The sequence below is a fragment of the Haliotis asinina genome, chromosome 15, assembly GCF_037392515.1.
Source record: "Haliotis asinina isolate JCU_RB_2024 chromosome 15, JCU_Hal_asi_v2, whole genome shotgun sequence".
NCBI lineage: Eukaryota > Metazoa > Mollusca > Gastropoda > Lepetellida > Haliotidae > Haliotis > Haliotis asinina.
In genome coordinates, this window is record NC_090294.1 from 48,796,890 (window position 1) to 48,816,182 (window position 19,293).

Consider the following 19,293-nt stretch of genomic DNA (forward strand, 5'->3'; position numbering starts at 1 on the left):
TAAGTATGACAGCTAATTTCACAGGACCTTGATACAAACACAGATCGTTACCCTTACCAATATACTACCTCATAAAGTTCCTGAAACTGTATAAGACCATGGTACAGATGCCCAAACCTATCACAATGTTATGCTGATTGTAACTTCTATATTTGACGCAAGTCTTACTACAGTTGTAGGGCCTTGGGTTATGTATCAAGAGGAAACCTAAACACTGGGACTCCCACACTTCAGTAATTCTAGAACATCTACAGCAAAACTTTATTTGACAAATTCAAGTCGTAGACTCTATTCAAGCTTATCATATCAGCACTTTGACTGATATTGTCCAAATAAACTAAAACAGTGAGACATTGATCACAATGACAAGACTGTCTTGAGGACTACAGCCAATATACTACACATAGAAGAAACAAAACCATTCTTTTCTTCATGACACAAAGCAGTGACTGATATTGTGAGCTTTGATCCATGTCACCAGGGTACAATGACACAGTATCAACCAACTTCTTAACCCGCCCTTAATTGGTAGTGGTGACAAACAGGAATCTGTACACAGATCACTAAAAAGATTACATGTCATTTTACTGTTCAAACAGTACTCACTGGTTTAGGTTTATGGAATGTATCTGTCGCCTTTTTCTCCCCCTCAACAATGAAATCCCTCAGGTTTGTGACTTCTGCCTTGAATGCGGTGATGTATGTCTCCAACTCCTCCACCTTTTGTCGCCCCTGTTCCTTCTCCTGTTCCAGCTGATGCACCTTCTGAAGCAACTCCTCACTGGAGGACTCCTTTGTCCCAGAGTATCGGGAGCTTCCGTACTTCTTACTGGCTGGAGTCAGGTACAGTGTGGATGTTGAGGTATAGGATGGACTTTCATTCAGCTTGGCATTTTCTCTTTCAAGTTTACCAATAGTGTCCAACAGTTCCTTCTGTTTGGATTCTAAAGCAGTCACCTGACTTTGAAGGTCTTTTTCCCTGAGAAATTGCACTGATTTGTTTGCACCAAATGGAAGAGGTTTCTTCAGAATGTCTTTAGTACGAGGTGAGGCGGTGGCAAGGGAGGTGATTTTTGGCAAGACTGGGTGGTGGGTGGAACTTTTCTTCTTTGGGTCAGACTCTTGTCTGAGGGTCTTTACAGATTCACACAACTTTTCATTGTCTTTGGTAAGATTGTCACATTTAAGCACAAGACTAGAATTTTCAGACTGAAGCACAGAAACTCGGTCTTCAAGGTGTTTTGACTTATCACAGATTTCACTAATCTCACTTTGAAGGGCTTCTATTTTCTCTTGAAGTTCCTGTTCTTTCTGAACATTAACATTGATAGCACTTTTCACATGTTTCTCGCTCTGCTCTAGAGCTTGATTCTGAGACTGAAGATCAGAGATCCTCTTCTCATACTCAACCTGCACTTCCTCTAGCTTTCCCTGAGTTGTCCTCAACTCCCTCTCCAAATCTTTCAACACTACTGACTCCTCTGTCTTTGACTTCAGCAGTCGATCCTCAACACTGGCGTATGTTCTTGACAGGTGTTCTTGTTGGGAAACTGTTTGCTCCAAACTCTGAAGTTTTTCCTCTAAGCTGATCTTTTTATCATTGACAATTTCTACCATGTGGCGTTCTTCCTGAAGTTGATTCTCCAGGTCAACAATCTGAGTTTGAAAGTCAATGACCTGACTCTGGAGATCATTCATCTCATCCTCAACACTCTTCTTCTCCTGTTTCAGGGTCTCCAGATCCTTTTTCAAAACAAACTCTGAACTCTGTAGAGAGTCAACCTTGAACTGTTCTTTTTGATGCAATCTTTCCAATGACTTCACCTTATCTTCCAATGACAGTTTCTCTTCCTTAACACTCTCAGTCAAATGTAAAAGTTCCTCCTGCAGAATCATCTTCTCTTCCACTATCTTTTCCACATTTAGCTTCTCTTCATCTAACAGGGTTTCAATATTTGCTTTCTCTTCTTTCAACTGTTCTACGTAAGTAATTAAAGCTGAGGTATCAGATTCGGCACTAGTTGAAGCTCGTCTCATACCCTCTCTCCCACTATCACTCTCATCAACACTTGAACTACTCCTCAATTTCTGAACTTCACCTTTCAACCTATCTTCACATTGTTCCAGTTCCATAACACGTTCCATCAATTTGTCTTCCGACAATTCCAACAACTTCACCTTTTCCTTCATCTGCTTTACCTGTGTTGTAGCACTTTCATAATCCTGAAGTTTCATGGACATGTCCTTATTCTCAGTCTCCAGTTCCTGAAGTCTTTGGAAAATTCCAGATACCTTCTTAACAGGCTCTGGTTGATCAGTACTGATCAGGTCACAAGTTGATGTTGACTGGTCTGACATGTCCGGTTTAGAGGACACATCAGTGATGGTAGACATCTCAGAACATGAAGTTCCTCCTCTGGAGAGTCTGGAGCTAGTCTCTAGTTGGTCCTGCAGCTCTTGTTCCACCTGCTCAAGTTCCATGACCCTGTCCATCAGTTTAGACTCGGCATCCTGCAACACTTCCATTTTCAGGCTCATCTTGTCCTGCTCGTGGTGAAGCAACTGCAACTGTTCCTGCAACTCATCTCTCTCCTTCACAACCTTCTCTTGGTTTGAGTTTTCAGACTTGAGCTCTGACTGAACCGACTTCAGCTGAGTTACTTCATCTTCCAACTCCTCTTCTCTTTTCTGATGGTTCATCAGCTTCTCTTCTGAAACTATCAATTTGTCCCTGAGATTCTTTTCATTTTCACAACTTTCATTCAGTTTCACTTTAGCACTTTCACATTCACTCTTCCACTTTTCAAGTTCTGCCAAGATATTATGTTTCTCATTTTCCAAAGAAAGAACACTTTTTAGGAGTTCTTTCTTAGCCTTTTCAAGTGTTTCCATATCTTGAGACATAAGTTTGGTCTTTTTCTCAGACTGCTCATCAAATGACTTTGAGGCAGACAGTTTTTGTTTGAGATCATAACATTCAGTCTGAGCAGTTTCACATTCAGATTTAAGTTCAGATTTCTCATTTTCCAAGGTTTTCACACTGAATTTGAGATCTCCTACTAAACCATTCAAGAAGTCAATATCACATGTCAACCTGTCCAAAGATGACTGAATTTCTTCTTTTTCTGATGAAATATCTAAAGTTTGAGTTCTGAGATCCTGGTTTACCTTTCCCAAAGAGGCAACTTGTTCCAACAAATTCTGAATGTTCTTTTCCAGTTCACATTTCTGAGACACCACTTGGTCTATTTCAGAAGAAAGAGTTTTATTCTTCTGTTCAAAAGATTCAACATCACAGGACAATGTCTGAACTTGGCACTCATATTCCTTATTTGTCTCTTGAAGTTGACTCAGAGAAGCTCTCAATGATTCCAGAACCTTCTTTTGACCATCTTCCTTCCCTGTCAACTCATCCAACTGATTTTCAAGGAACTTTTTCTCCTGTTGAAGATTCCACACTTGGTCCTTCAGTTCCATCTTTTCTTCTTCCAGCTGATCACTTTCATTTTCAAGATCACTGACTCTCTTGGACAGTTCTAACTTTTCTTTCTGTAATTCAGTAAGTTCTGTAGTTTTCCTCACAACAATTTCCTCATATTCTGCAAGAGTCGTCTCTAAGGATGACATTTTCTCAGCACCTGTCCGTTCACTTCCCTGAGATTGTGAGAGTTTCTGTTCTAAGTATTTAACACTTCCTACCTGTTCTCGCACACTCATCTCTAATTTCTTTATTTTCTCCAACAGTTCATGTTTTTCTTTCTCAAGCCCAGTTATAGCAAGAGACTTTGTTTGTTCAAGGGTTGAGATCTGTTGCACATATTTTTCTTCACATACACGCATTTTTTTCAAAGATTCACTCAGTTCGGTTTGGGCTTTTTCCATATTTTGTATTGTTCCTAGTCTAGCCTTTTCATTCTCTTGTGCTTCTGTCAACTCTCTTTCTAACACACCACATTTAGAAACACTCTCACTCATCTGACTCTCCAACTCAGAAATCCTCTGTTTTGATATGGAATCTGTCTTGGCATACTGAGACACCTTCTCCATCAGTTCCTTCTCATGCTTTTCAAGCTCTGATATTCTAGCTGAGGAATGTGAACCTTTCTGTTCAAGTTTCTTCATCTCTTCTTTCATTCCAACCAATCTGGCTTTAGCTTTTTCTTCCCTCTGATTCAGAACTTCAATCTCACCCTCAAGTTCAGCAATTTTAGCTTTCATACCTTCCTCTCGCTTCTGAATAGCACTCAAAGTCTCCTCCATCTCTTTCAGTTTCCCTGAAGCATATTCCTCTCTCTGTTCATACACGCTAATCTGTCCACTCAACTCAGTAATCTTTTCCTTGGCTTCTTCTCCCTTCTTCACATACAGCCTGATCTTGTTCTCCAGTTTATCGATCTGCTTCTTGAGGAACTCTTTCTCCTTTACAAGTTCCTCCCCTCTTGTCTTTGCCTGCTCCAACTGAGCATGTACATTCTTTAGCTGTTTCTCAAGGGTCCCAACTTTGATCTTGGCCTGCTGTTCTGATCGGTCCAGTTTTTCCTGCAGTGTCATCTCATGATCTTCCAAAGACTCCAGTCTATCTAGAAGGTTCTCCTGAGAACTATGGAGCTCCATTATCTTGTCTTCATACTGAAGCATCTTCTCTACTGTAACTCCCTTGCTCTCATACACAGCAAGCTTTGCTTTCAGTTCTCGTTCCTCATGCTCCATTTCCATTAGAGTTTCTGTCAGTTTCACTTCGTTGTCATGCAAATTAGCAATCTTTTCATGCAAATTTTCTATTTTGGAATTCTTGTCTTCTACAATATTATTTATCTGTTCCTCTAATTCTTGAATCTTTTCAAACCCTTCAGTTTCAGTAATGAAGTCCAAATCCCTCTGTGAAAGGGACCTTTGAGGCATCGACACCTCATAGCCTGCTGAATGGAGATAAGGAGTTGAGAAAGACCTTTTCGCCATAGTCAATTCACCATTATTCTTTTCAGACTCGGACAACTCAGTAGCTAAGGAGGAAGACTGAGGAACATTATTATGAATGTACACATTGTCTTGTGCGTCCTGAAGACTATTTTTGAGCTGTTTATTCATGGCTTCCAACATTTTCACCTTCTCTTCCAGACACTCAATTCTGTTAGCATCCTCATCCGCCACCCTCCTCCAGTTCTCCCTCAACACCTCCTCATCCTCCTCCAGTTCTGACACCTTCACACTCAGTTTCTTGTTCTCCCTCTCTAACACACTTATGCGACCTTTCAGCCGCTCAGCAAACTTAACATCACCCTCAATGTCTGACTTCAGTTCCAGCTGATGCCGAAGACTCTTCTCTGTATTCTGTAGTTCATGAATAATTTGGGCTGAGGCCAGTTCTGCCTTCTCCAGAAAGTCAACCTGAAACAACAAGGTGATAATGTTGTTATGAACAGAGAAGGTAACACAATGAGATATCATAATAATGGAATTGATGATAAATCAAGCTGACATCATCATTATCAGAAATATGTGTAAAGCATGTAGGTTTTGTTAAATGTAAAAACAAAGTTCATTATACTGTAACAAGGAAACTGTTGCTTGGCAACTCTTCATAACAGTGGTGGCGACTGGAATATATTTGTGAAACGACAAAATGAATGTAAATTTTATTTCTAAAATCAATAACCTCAGATAACAGATATAATTATGTTTACAAGACAACATATATTAACAAAGAAACATCGGGAACATTAAATCGCAGGCATCAACCAGCCCTACTTAAGGACACATCAACCAGAAGCATGATGGGATGCATTGGAATAACACGATACAGCATTTGTGTCAAACTGTCTTTATCCATGAGATCCACATGAAATAATTTTCTTTTAAACGTGCAGACCTAGAAACTGTTGTCATGCAATTTGTCAAAGACTTTAACCACAAAACACAGTTTGAAGCAAAAACATAGTGTGAGCATCTGATTTTTTAACAGCAATGCATTTGATCTGAAATTTAACATAACAGGGAATGCAACATGCAATCTTTAAATTTACTAATGAAATTTAATCTTTTATTTTCATGCTATTTACATTAGCATCTATTCTTGTAAATGAAGCAATCACCTCATGATACAGACAGATATGATATCAAAAGAATTCGCTGAAGCAGTCAGAGATGGTATCGTGCCCGCATTTAATCTGTGACGCTTGGAGCCTGCATCAGCCTTTATGAAGGGATGGATACTCACTCTGATCCCTTCACATCAAAATCTAGTTTGATAAAACTAAGAACATGCTGTAAATCCAGTCCAGCTTTTTAACTTCTCTACAATTCTCCCTCATGCATCACCAGAAACATGTCCCAAATGACCCAGCAAACAAAGGGTGTCAGCCTGAAGTGTTAGTATGATGCATCTTAACCCACACAACCAACACAAACTGAACAGCACAAGACACACGTCCTCACAGCCATTAATCTGTGAGGACTTTTAATGATCCACAGACTAATGCATTTCCGTTTAATAGAACATTCAGTCATGTTATGCTAAATAAATGCAATAGGAAAACAGAGGAATTGAAAGAAGCAACAAATGCAGATCGACTAACACTTTACAGGTTTTTGCGTGACATACAGAAATATCTTTGCAGTTATTTGCAGAGGTGTTAGCATTAAAGAGAAGTAACTTCACAGATATTTGGTTGATAAAGAGGAATAACTCAACAATGATTCCTCATGCTTTGGTTCCCTTATCTAACCCTCAATGCTGCTTAAAATATACACAAGTTATCTACTGACTGCATTTGTCAGTGACATGTTGCAAGAGTGACATTTAAAGACAGCAATACTGTTTGACAATAACATCGCTGTGATTGTAAACACTTTTAGACACAATCCTACAATTAGTCAAACACATTTCTGCACATATCTATGATCGTTAATAAACTTCAATCCCATGATGCAACAGGACACAGAAACTGGGTGATGGATAAGACTAAAATCTACAAGGTCAAGGTCTCCACCAGCAGTCAACACGATCGGCATCGCAGATAGTAACAATCCATTCCCATGATGCCTTTCAAGTGGCCATGTTTTACCTTCTCGCGTAATGCTGTTTCAATAACATCTTTGTCCAATACGATCTCTTTCAGTTCCTGGACTGTCTGGTAAAGTTGGCAAGTCTGCCTTTTCGCCTCACTTTCACGATTAGTTAACTCCTCCACTTTTTCTCTACAGTAGTTTTCACTACTTTCAAGGTCATTGATGGTATATTCAGCAAGTTTCAGCTTTTCTCGTAATTGTCTTTCAGACATTTCTGCTGTGTGAAGCCGATCCTGCAAATCCTCACAATATTCTTCCATTTCTGCTAATCGGCTATCATAAGACATGTCTAAACTCTTGTCAGATTCTTCATCAATTATTTTCTTCTCAACAAGCTTTTGTTGAAGAGACATATTCTCCTCATACAAAACCTGCATCTTTTGGTCCAGGATATCAAAATCAGCTTCTGTGTGTTTAACAAGTTCATCATATTTAGCAGTTACACTTTTATCCAGCATCTTGGTATTTGTCTGGGAGTACTTATCCCGTTTACTGGGATTATCAGACCCGGTGGAATTGGTCCGGATCAGCTTCTCATGAAGCTTCTCCTTCTCGCTGTCTGTTCTGTTCATGGGTTTCCCATGCTTTGTCTGCAGTTTGATAACTTTATCTTCCAACTCATCAATCCTCCTGAGCAGTTTGCAGTTCTGACTTTCACATTCATCCAACTTTGTCTGGAGCTTACTGTTCTTCTCCATAAGCTCTACTTCCGACTTTTCATGGAATAGAAGCTGATCCTGAAAAGTTGTTACACAAACATAAAATGACATCTACTGTACATACATGTGGACACTCCTCTCACGACTCTCCCTCCATATACAGTGGAATAAGATAGAACAAAACTAGAACAGACAGTTAAAATCAGTAATGAGTAAATAATATGCAAATAATTTGAAAGGAATATACATAATGTGCAAAGCTTAAATAATTTCAATATTTGCTGTTTGAGAAAAATAATATCAACATTATTGAACTGATTTCTTCATTACATTACTGAACTGTTAAATATGATATCTGATGATTTCACAAAAAGACAATTTATCATTTTCATGCAGTTATTTGTTCACTGCAAACTATGGTCTAATTACAGTGGCTACAGAGAGTTTCAGTTCAATAAAACAACGACTAAGGGGTAAGTGTTAGATTAATTCTCTGCAGGGCATTTGATTAGTATTGTGAGAATATTTCTACATCTTATATATATTTTTCTTTGACCATGCAATAACTGTTCTGTTGATTTCTACATTGTTAATAGGGCTGATGGTATTAAAACATATAATCCATAAGTCTGAGAAACCAGGTATAAAAACAAATAATAATTTCTACATGAACTTTCAATGACCTCATTCCCCCATGTACAGTGTTTTCTGGTGAACTTTGAAAGTAATGCAGAATCATTTGTTTCTCTAGAAAATATTATTACAATATTTTTGTCCACAGATAAAAATAAGCTCTGAACAAATAAACTCTTTGAGGATTCATTTGGTGCTGACAATTTTTAGAAAATACATTTTTTTTCACATAAGTTAAAAAAAAAACAATACAAAGGATATATCAATAGCCAATCATTCTTCTACAGGAAATATATCACAATTTCCAAGGAAAAGGAACTGAGCTTAACAGTGTATCACCCAGTGTGGTTAGCATATGATTAGGTAAGACTTCAAAGGTGAGAGTTGGTTAATGGTGAAACAAAGAAGACAGATAATTAGGTCCCTGGTACACACAGTGAAGAAGGTGGAATATTGTATAACAGCAGGTTATCACAGTCTTTGCACTGATGTAAAAGAGCCAGCAGACTGAATGTGATGGAAACAAAAGGAGGTAAGAAAGGTAGAAACAGGAGGGAGAGTTATCCACTAATCCTTCCATCAACCACACCACTTGCCACCTTGCCAGTTCCGCGCAAGTCTCATTCTGATCACACAATGCCAATACCTTGAGTGCCAGCACTTCAGCAGACTCATGCCTGTTTGGAGAGGGTGTTGTCGCTTGTTGAGTGGAGAGTAGCATTTCCTCCAGAGTTGTCTTCTCTTGCTGGAGGGAAATGACCTTGGATTGAAGTTCTTTTGCTGTACATTCCAGGTTGATGATTTGCTGAAGGGAGGTAAACAAATGGGAGTTAACATACAGTCACAAGAAATGTACTCACCTTGGCCAGTGTTAGATACAAATTGACAAGTGCATCTGGCATAGTGCAATACTGTCTCATTCACGGAGTTTAATGCAGCATCTTGTCTCAAAATAGTCAAGATATATTTCACTCTGGTGGGAAAATCAAGTAATCACAGGTTATCAGTGTGCATCCTCGTGGCTTCAAAGGACTTTTAGAAATATCTAAATATCACTTTGAAATCGACATCAATCAGGAAGAAGCACTCTCTTAAATCAGACACCTAATATATTATCAATACCTGTTCAGCATCCTTGAATTTATCAAGCTTCTTTAACACTGTGTCAGCCTCTTTCCCTTTCCCCTGCAGCAACACCTTCAACTGCTCTTGCAGGGCCTCAACCTCAAGAGGGCCCCCTGACATGCTGTCAGTTGGAGTTACCTCCCTTCCTCCGCACTCACACACCTGTGAAAAAAAAAACACCTCTGAAATCATACTGTATACAGTAACTGACTTTTGCATCCACTTTTCCATTTATTAGTACAAGAACAACACATATCAATGTGAAACTATGAGTATATTTGCATATGACAACTGATCTCATTCTTTTGTAGTGAGTTCAGTTCAAGATGAACTATCACTGTGTACAAAAGTTTCCAGTCTACATGATGCATGCTAATTAGAATGTTAAAGACCACCACTGATACAAGGACTGGGTTGTTCACAAAGCATTACAGCAATAACATCAAGACTCAAACTGGAAATAGAGAGACATGATGTTCTGCATGGACATCTTAAATTTAAGAGGTTTTTCATTCAAATATATAGTCTAGACATCATTAACGCAGCATGAATTCAATGCACTCTTAGGATCATGTTCGTTTGTTTGCTGTTGCAAGCTGTAAGGCATCAGTCTGTAAGTAATAAAGTCTGGACCAGGCAATCCAGTCAACAATAGATCCTTTTAGTCACCTCGTAAGACAATCATGGATTGCTGAAGACCACTTAAATTAACCCTCATCTTCATAGGTAACTCCAAGAGGTATAAACTCTCCCTTATATAACTCTTACAAAAACCTCACTCTATAAATTTATCTTAAACATAATGTAGGTACATGACTGAACCAAATCAAGATTCTCAATCAGCTTTAATCTTGCCACAGCAGAAATCCAATCCTGGAATACACACTTTACAGTATCCTGAGCCTATAGACACTGTTTCAATATTAGCTTGATAACCGAGAAATCTCTCTTTAAGATAAGAATGTAATACTACCTATAATTCATAATAGAGGCATCTTGCCAACACTCTCATAAATATGAGCTTAATTTGAATAGCACTTATCATTAATCTCCATCAAGTCATATGATCTGTGTATCGACTGTGATCACCACAGTAGTTCTCCGACATGCCACATTGTGAACTACATGGACTGACTGTTTCTCAACTCAGTGATCATTGATTTTGTGTAGACATGATTTATATAATGATCAGTAAGTGAGAGTTGGGTTCAAATCTGCCATAATTAATTAACATATCACATGTAGCACCGCCTACAACATTAAGTGAGTTTAGGTTAATGTCGCTTTTAGCAATATCAACAGAAATGGGCTTCACTATGCACATGTGGGGAATCTTACATTGTAACCACTAGGCTACGCCTTGGACCATGTAGCCCCTGTTTGGAGGACTTGCATGAGAGGAAAGTTCAGAGCTGCAGATCTCATATATATGTAATTGTCTTGCTTGGATTTCATTTGTAACTACCATATGTGTTATCTTTTTCAAGGAAGTCATAATTTTGTTATTCTGTACCAAAATTAGGATAATCGTTTATGATAATTGTTTATCTGTTTTATCCACTTTTGTCCATGTAAAACGTTGTGTCTGGTTTTAGTCCGACATTACAGTCTTTTAATCCAACTTTGTTAACGCTCACATACCTGTCATGCTTTTGCAGACATTTTATCAAAAGTGTTTTGTAGTATCTGTGTATTGTATCATTCCATCTTGCTTTGGAAAATTTGTATGTTTCTCAAACTTTGTAATGTGCTTCATCAGTAAATACAAACAAATTCTACACATTTATTCTGTTCTATTCAATGGAAATATTTTGTGAATGATGATTCAATTTTTCCTGGTGTTAGTACAATGCTGAAATTTCAACAGGCTGACTAGCATGACATGTCTAGATACTTGACTTCTGTAATGAGCTTTGCTAAAACTGAATTTTTTACTTGTCTTGTGTACTTTCTGTGCAGACACGTTCTTGTGCACTCTACGATGAAGTAAAACAAATAGACGAAAGGAAATGTTGCAATCTAAATTAGTGAAATGCTGAACACTTTAACAGAGCACACACGGTGTGCTTGTGTGCTGGGTCTCAACAAACATTACGTCTGGGTGTCTAACCCTGTATTTTTCACCACCATTTAAAAAGCAACTTTTAACTAAAATAGAACTAACATCTTTCGAAAATTTTTAACACACAGATTTTCATTGTCACATTCCTTTCTTAGGAGAAAGGATTCTTCCTGTTCATATGGGTACAATGTGTAAAGCCCACGTCTGGCGTCCCCGGACATTACTGGAATATTGCTGTTAGCAGGATAAAACCAAACTCACTTACTCACTCCTGTTCAGAGTCAAAGTAGATGATAATGATTTACTGACTCTAACAATATTCAAGTTACTTTGCAGCATGTCAGCTTGATGTGGGAGGAAGTGCCAAACGGATGCAGACTGATGCTCATGCTGTCAAACACTGGGCCAGACTCAGTTATTTACAGACCCACACCATATAGCCAGAATACTGCTGGAATACAACAAACGACCAACCAACCCACTGATGGACCAACTGAAGTGGTGCATTGCATACAAATCAAGATTTGAATCCCCACTCTTAGGTTTCAAGTGTGCCCTAAGAGAGAAACTCTGTGTGGAGAATGGAGGTACTTTAAAACACCTGGCCACACATGCACCTAACTGGGGTGTCAACACCGAAACTTCTTACTTCATATTCTCATTTTCTGCAGTGTACTATCAAGCATTCTCGCAGGAACATTTGAGGTTTCACCAACCACAATCCATTTGTTTAAGGACAGGAGTGTGTCTCCAGAGTTTTTTGTAGGTTTAACACAGTAGCAGTACTGTGCCAGCACAGTTGTCCCCACTTAAAGTGACAATGCAAACAACAGGATTGTCAGATTTTCTTATTCATAGTGTCAGAAACATGAACAACCTGAGCATTGATCCTGACTGTAAAATCCCTGACATTCCAACAGCCGTGTGTACTCCTGAAGAATCTGGTCAAACACTGTCAACCAATCCAAAGCAGCTGACAATCGCAGGTGGGAATGTCCCTCACATTCACAAGACCTCAAACCATTGGTTCTGACTGACCACTATGACACCAGATGACCTCCTTCCTGGGCGGACCTAACACACCTCTGTCACACAGTGACTGTGTCCACAGTGACCTCTGTATTGTATCCCCTGACCTTCAAATGTTGCACACATGTCCGACTATTTTACACACTTCCTGAGTTTCCAGATGAAAACAACACAATTCCTTTCGGAGATCCCCTTCCTCATTTCACCAAGCCCAATCTTGAATTAACTTCCCCAGACGTCCTTTTCACATGTTCCAGCAACTGATCTGCTGATAAGTTATAATCCTATACAACTTCAATAGACAGACCATCAATGGTCATTCACGTATCTTCCTTAAGATGATTACATGCTAATATATAGTGTAAAGGTGTGTGTTACACGGAATCACATGACTGGGCACTGAGACATGATTGCTGTGATGCTCAGTATTATCAGGTATATTAACGATGATAACAGAAACATTAAAGCTACTTTAGCTATTTTGCCTAAAACTGAACAACACCTATGGTCTGGAACACTTAACAAACTTGTATGACCATCTTGTCATAGAAACACAGAACCTACATCAGCTGTTAGAGTCAACTAGAGTTTTCAACACCTATAAAAGAATAAACCTAACCTATAATTTTATTTTTCCACAGAAACACATCAGGTATCGAGTTAAAACCAAGCAGCATCAACTGACCCTGTTTGCTGTTTTCAGGCAATGGAGGTGTTAATCTGTAAGCTGCTAAACTGGGTTTCTTGGTAATAACAGGTTGGGCTGGTATTAATTTCTAAAACTTACTTCTACTTTACCAGTAGAACGTTGGGGACTTTCTTATTATTACACAAACAGTAGAAAAATTGGAGAAAAAAAAGAAGAAAAATCAGATATAATTAAACTCCACCACAACCATATACATCAATATCCGTGCTTAACTGAAGGCTTTATACATATAAACCATGTCAAACAACTTACTCATCAGTCAAACATTTCGTAAGTTTTATGGAAGAAATGTTGTGGACATTTCCATAACTGACAAATTGCTGACAAAAATGATGACTAATGCAATTGATAAGCGACAAGGCCTTGCATGTGTTTGTGTCACAGGTGGTGTAGAATATGCTCCAGGGTTTCCAACCCCCTCATATGACTGCTACTTGATAGTCATTCACATGTCTGTACTTAGTAAAAACCATACACTAGATACTGCATTGACAATAGACTTAAGAATGAAAAGGGTTTTGTGAGTGTATTTTGTAACATGATTAACAAGTTCAAGATTCCGTCAACACAGCTGCATCCGCCATACTTGAAACAACCATTGAGACAAACCAATACGTGGATATATCACATCATTCCATAACAAACAAGATTTCAGGTCAAAAGTTCACCACAAACAAATTGTCCTCCAATATTATACTTGCAACCAGAATCATCTGGATGAACCGTCCAAACATATCATCCAAAATTTGATATTATTTTCAGTATTTATAACACATGAGGCATTGTCAACAAATGTATAAAATTTGATTCCTAAATATTTCAAAAAGAATCCTTCTCACTGTAAAAACTGAGATTTTAAAAGCCTTCGGTACTAAATCCAGATTTAAACATGTTCACATCTTTTGAGCAACAGAAAGAGAATTTCAGGATATCAATGACAACTGATTACTTTTTATGAGTTTATTTTTTCCTGACAAACAGTTTGTTTTCTATTTCAGTCTGTCATTTTGTCAGGTGGCCTTGACATTCCTTCTCAACTCAGGATACAATAATACTGACATTGCTGTGCCTTTAAACACACACATCAACAATACAGAGCCCCGCTACACAGCAACAAGCAGTCCCTCGTCTTCTCTCCCCTCCACATTATCTCCCGTTAATCGTGATCTAGGAATCTCTCCACAAACGCACTCTGATACTCATCCATAGACATTAAACACACAGCTTTCCCTTCCAAGTATGTTCGTGAAACATCTACTGATATACCCTTCCTTGGTTACTTTGATGCTGGGGGACTAACTGTGTGGAAACAAGCAGTTGGTGATGGGGGATTCTACACATGTGGAAGACAACAGGACACACGCAGATTCCAAACAGTTTACTGAGGATTTACTTGAAGCAGTGACTTGACACACACTACATCGATGACAGGTGAAATGCTGAAGGTCACTTACTTGTTCCAAGGTGAATACCAAATGTTCTTATAAAAGGAAGAACTGAAACAATTATTATATCAAAAGGAATCATTAACTACAAACCATTATTTGCTACCCTTGCTAGACCAGGCAAAGTTTAACTAGATTCATACAACAACATGGTTTTGTTAATTCCATTCCTTACCACCAACCAACATATACTGTCCAATATTTGCTAAGGCAAAAATAGCTTCTAATCTTCATAAAGGTGAGGCCCTTGAAAAATGTTGAGTAGTATAAGACACAGTCAAACATTCTGACCAATTAGCTGTTTTAACAACATTAGAAGATATATATAGGAGGACTTAGAAATTCTGATGCTGTAGATATAATGTACACCTCCATACAACCATTAAATAGCAAGCAGGACTGCTGTCACCAATTAAGCACCAACAGACACTGGCAACGCACACAGGGAACAGAGGTCGTAGTGCTGATCCAAGACAAACACTTATGAAACATACAAGCATGGAACATACAAGCTCACGGTTCTTTCTAAACCTTTATCCTGATGTCCATCAAGAGATATAACACCTGGTATTGCACACTCTGTGAGAAAGGTAAATACACCTGTAATGTTCACTACACCTCTCCACTACAGGTGAGAGAACGAAGGCATCAATCATACAAATCTCACCTTGTCTCAATTAGATATGTTGATGACACCTGGCATGATATGAATTCACACAGAGGTTATCGTAGTTCATTTGCTTCAACTGTCTGTTGTGATTTCACCAACAGTGAAACGATGCAGAAATACCTTTACAATGGCAAGGTTCTCTCTCTCTTCACGAGTGACAATAATCCAGTCACATACCTAATATATATGTATGGTGATCAAGGTGAAAAAAATGCAAGAATGGATTATAAATCCATCAATCATGCAAGAGAAATACCATGTTTGATGATATGAAAAAAAACAGGTGTTTTTCCATGATCAGTCACTGATGTGACATCTTCCCCTCTCAGTTATTGACCCTGTGTTGATGACCTCTCAGTCACTGTGATACGCCTTATATACAACACATGGCCATTCAAAATAATGACAGAAATGCTTCAGATTGCTGTAATTGCTGACAAATGAAGCTCAGTGACATATAGTAAACTACAGTTACAACATGAAGACAAGTCATCAATATTCCCGCAATGACAAAATACTCTTTATGAATTTATCCACAAGTTATGATTATGTCAAATGGTTTGAAGTGTATATAGTACAGTGGATGAAAGTATTGAAAGTTCAGTTCCAGGAAGTAGCACAACCACCAAATTTGTTGCCATGGAAATACACAAAAGAAAAATATTTTATTCCAAAACTACCGAAAGGCACCAGAACACCAACAGGCCTATCTATGTGCCAAGTTGAGTGAAGAAATGGTTAATGGTCAAAGAGTTCTGCTCTGGAAAAGACAAATGTCACTGACAGATGCCGGACAGTGCCCATTTTATACGAATCATTCCCTCTATTTATCCCCTGGGATAAAAAGAAGGAATGACTTGGTTCTCCTAGAGCTTGTGAATCAGGTAACCACACCTGTAGGAAGATGAGTATGTCATCCTTTTGTTCCCCCACCCCTCACTCACACACAAGTATATTACACTGTGACTGCAAACTTATGTTCCATTCATTGTGGTTATATTTTACAAACAATATGCATCAGATTCACAGTAAACACAACTGTATTTCACAGCAAACATCAGTATATTTTACAGGTTCCTGATGTGTGCTCAATAAGCAGCCGATTAACACTCGCACAATACTGCCGACAAGGATGTACATTCATAGGCTGGGAGGACAGAAGACAGGTACTGCTGCTCCCTGCTCTCCTATTGAAATATATTAGACATCAACTAAACCAGCCTTCAAGTTAATTGTCCTACAGATTATCTATTGTAGCTGACGACCAGACCCATAGGTCAGTGATGTCGTATAACCTATTACAACACACCCTTAGAGCCAGGGATTGGTTTTCTCTTTCTCAGGAGCGTAACTATGACACGAAATGTGCCGCAAACACAGTCATCACCTTGGAATCTGTACAATTGTAATATCTATCGGATGAAAGACGGATGGATGGAAAGACAAGCTATCAACAACTTATGAATACAGTCAGGCCACGATAATCCGGACACTTCTGTTTTTCATAAAAAATGTTCGGATGGTGAAATGTATGGACTACTGAAACGAACTTTTATGAACACAACTACAGTAGAGTTACTTCCATTTGACATGGAAATACAAAAATATACGAACGTATACAAGTTTCAAAAGACTTTATTACAGTTTGTAGACATAACAACTTGAATATTCATATAATAACCAATCAATGCGTATAATCATGTCTGGATAGATTATACATACACGTAACAAAACTCACTTGTGATAGAAATCTACATGACAGTAACAGTTCTGAATGGTGGAGCTTTTTACTTTGTACCAGGCAGTTTTCTCGGTGCTTTTCGGAGATTAAGCATTTGTGGCCGGTCGGCACACTGGATGAAATGCAGTGAATGAAATGAACTTTCACGTTGGTCATAGGCACACTTGTGCCTGGCAGCATTGTCACAAAGTAAGATCATGTATCAACCACATGATTGCATCTGTCTGTCAAATGGTCGTAGCCAATCACAAACCATATCCGATGTTCGAAATTGTGTTCTTGCCAAAGAATGTCCGCATTCTTGACCAAAATGTTTCACATAAGATCAAAACTGGCTTTTGGGTTTTCTCTTTGTATCTACAATTTTTTTTTTTTTTGTATGGCAGTAATTTCACATATTTTACGCCTAGGGGCGGGTCTTGCCATTATGACTGACAATCGTCAGCTGATCTCATTTTGACACGATCAGTGTTTTATACAGGAAGTAAGCATGACAGGTATTACTCCAACTAACCAAAAGTGAGGCCTACTAAATGATCAAAATCACAAACAAACGACATCTTCACCTCGGAAGTGTCACTTAACAATTACTACTGAATGGGGTTCATGGTGTGAAGGGATTATCCGAACCTTTTTCATGTACCGCCGGATTAATGAAGCAAAAATTGTGTGTAATTAGCTAATCTGTTACCACTGATTAGCGTCCGGATACGGAGAGTGAAGCACCGGATTACTGAATCAACAGATAATGAGTTTACTTAGTAAACAAGATTGGTGACAGCTAGTTATTGTTTGGATATCGCGGGAATCAGATTGTCGGGGTCCGGACTAACGCGGCCTGACTGTACACATTTTAAGTTAAAATGGCACCTGTAAAACTTTATCCTTCAAAGTTGATTCAAAGAGCAAAGTAGCTGTTAAAATCATCATTATGGATAAATGAAAATCATTGATGACACAAGGACTTTGTGAAAAGGCAGGATTTATCCTGTGTAGGTGTAGAGGTATGCACTTTCAGACCAACAGAAAACCTATACAAGACATAACACTCTCTTGTAACTCACTGCAAGTAACCTGGTCTTGAACAGCCCTAAACAAATATCTATGTGTATTTTACATATCCTTTATTGAAAAACAGTCATACCTATTATTGGAAGGTTTGAGACACCAGCATATGTTTGACAACAGCTTGATATTATAGGGTGGGACTGTCTAGGACCCAAAAGATTATGTGTTCCAAGACCCAAGACTAGATCCTTGTCAGATTGGCCTTGTTTGTTGAAATTGTAGCAGGTGAAGAGTTCACATTATATGACCATCCCAAGGTCACAGAGCTCCCTATTGTTATTGTGTATCCTTGTCAGCTATCCTAAATGTCTTTTCTCTGTTCTATAATAACTCAAAACAGAGGCAGGAGTCTGTCATCTTCTGTCACAAGAACTCAATTATTATTTATAAATGAATTCCGTAACAAAATGGAATTCTGAAAGAACATAACTCCACATGCCATGAAATGACTCTAGGTGTATGTATTATGAAATATGAAAGGTACCATGTTTCTTGTAATAAACACAAGGTCTCTTGGTAAGTGCCAAGCACACATTCAGTTTATCTCTTTTTGAAAAGCCCTGGTCTCTAACAATCGCTGGTTCTTCAGATGTAAATGACTTCTCCCTGAATATGATATAATCTGAAAAAAGGTCCTGTTTTAGTTCGTTTGATGGATAATTTTTGTTAGAGGAAATATATATTTCCAATCACTGTTTCAAAAGATAATATTCATGGTAATGGAGACACTGAACATTTCATGTTTTTCACAATACAATTTTTTTCAGGATATTATCTGCAAACAATAAATATTTTGGGTAATACCTGTCAAGAAGTAATTATTAGGAATGATTTCATCCTCCATCCCTTAACACCTACTCCCCTGTTCCCTGACTACCTGCCAGCCACTATGTAGCCTATTAGTTTTATCTACCTGCTGCTGTTACTACTGTTTACAAAGCTAAGCACACATCACAACAGTTAGACCCATATATTTGCCACGACAAAGGCCCATGTCTGATCATGTGATCTAAATCCTCACAGATACCTCTCCCCAAACTGTTGTCATGCGTAACCTATATTGTTCTTATGGCATGACAACTAA

The 19,293-nt window shown here is 38.4% G+C and overlaps 1 protein-coding gene across 7 annotated transcripts in view; it reads right to left on the bottom strand.

Annotated features, from left to right (window-relative positions):
• Positions 1-19,293, bottom strand: part of LOC137265338 (golgin subfamily A member 4-like) — a 135,481-nt gene that overhangs the window by 34,903 nt on the left and 81,285 nt on the right. For 6 of the 7 annotated variants that reach the window (XM_067800719.1, XM_067800718.1, XM_067800717.1 and 3 more), the window contains 4 exons: positions 9,483-9,647; positions 9,007-9,165; positions 7,065-7,805; positions 607-5,388 (listed from right to left, as the gene is read on the bottom strand). In XM_067800719.1, the coding sequence (XP_067656820.1) occupies positions 607-5,388; positions 7,065-7,805; positions 9,007-9,165; positions 9,483-9,647 (5,847 nt within the window). The remainder of the gene's footprint in view (positions 1-606; positions 5,389-7,064; positions 7,806-9,006; positions 9,166-9,482; positions 9,648-19,293) is intronic. The other variant, XM_067800721.1, reaches the window with a different exon arrangement.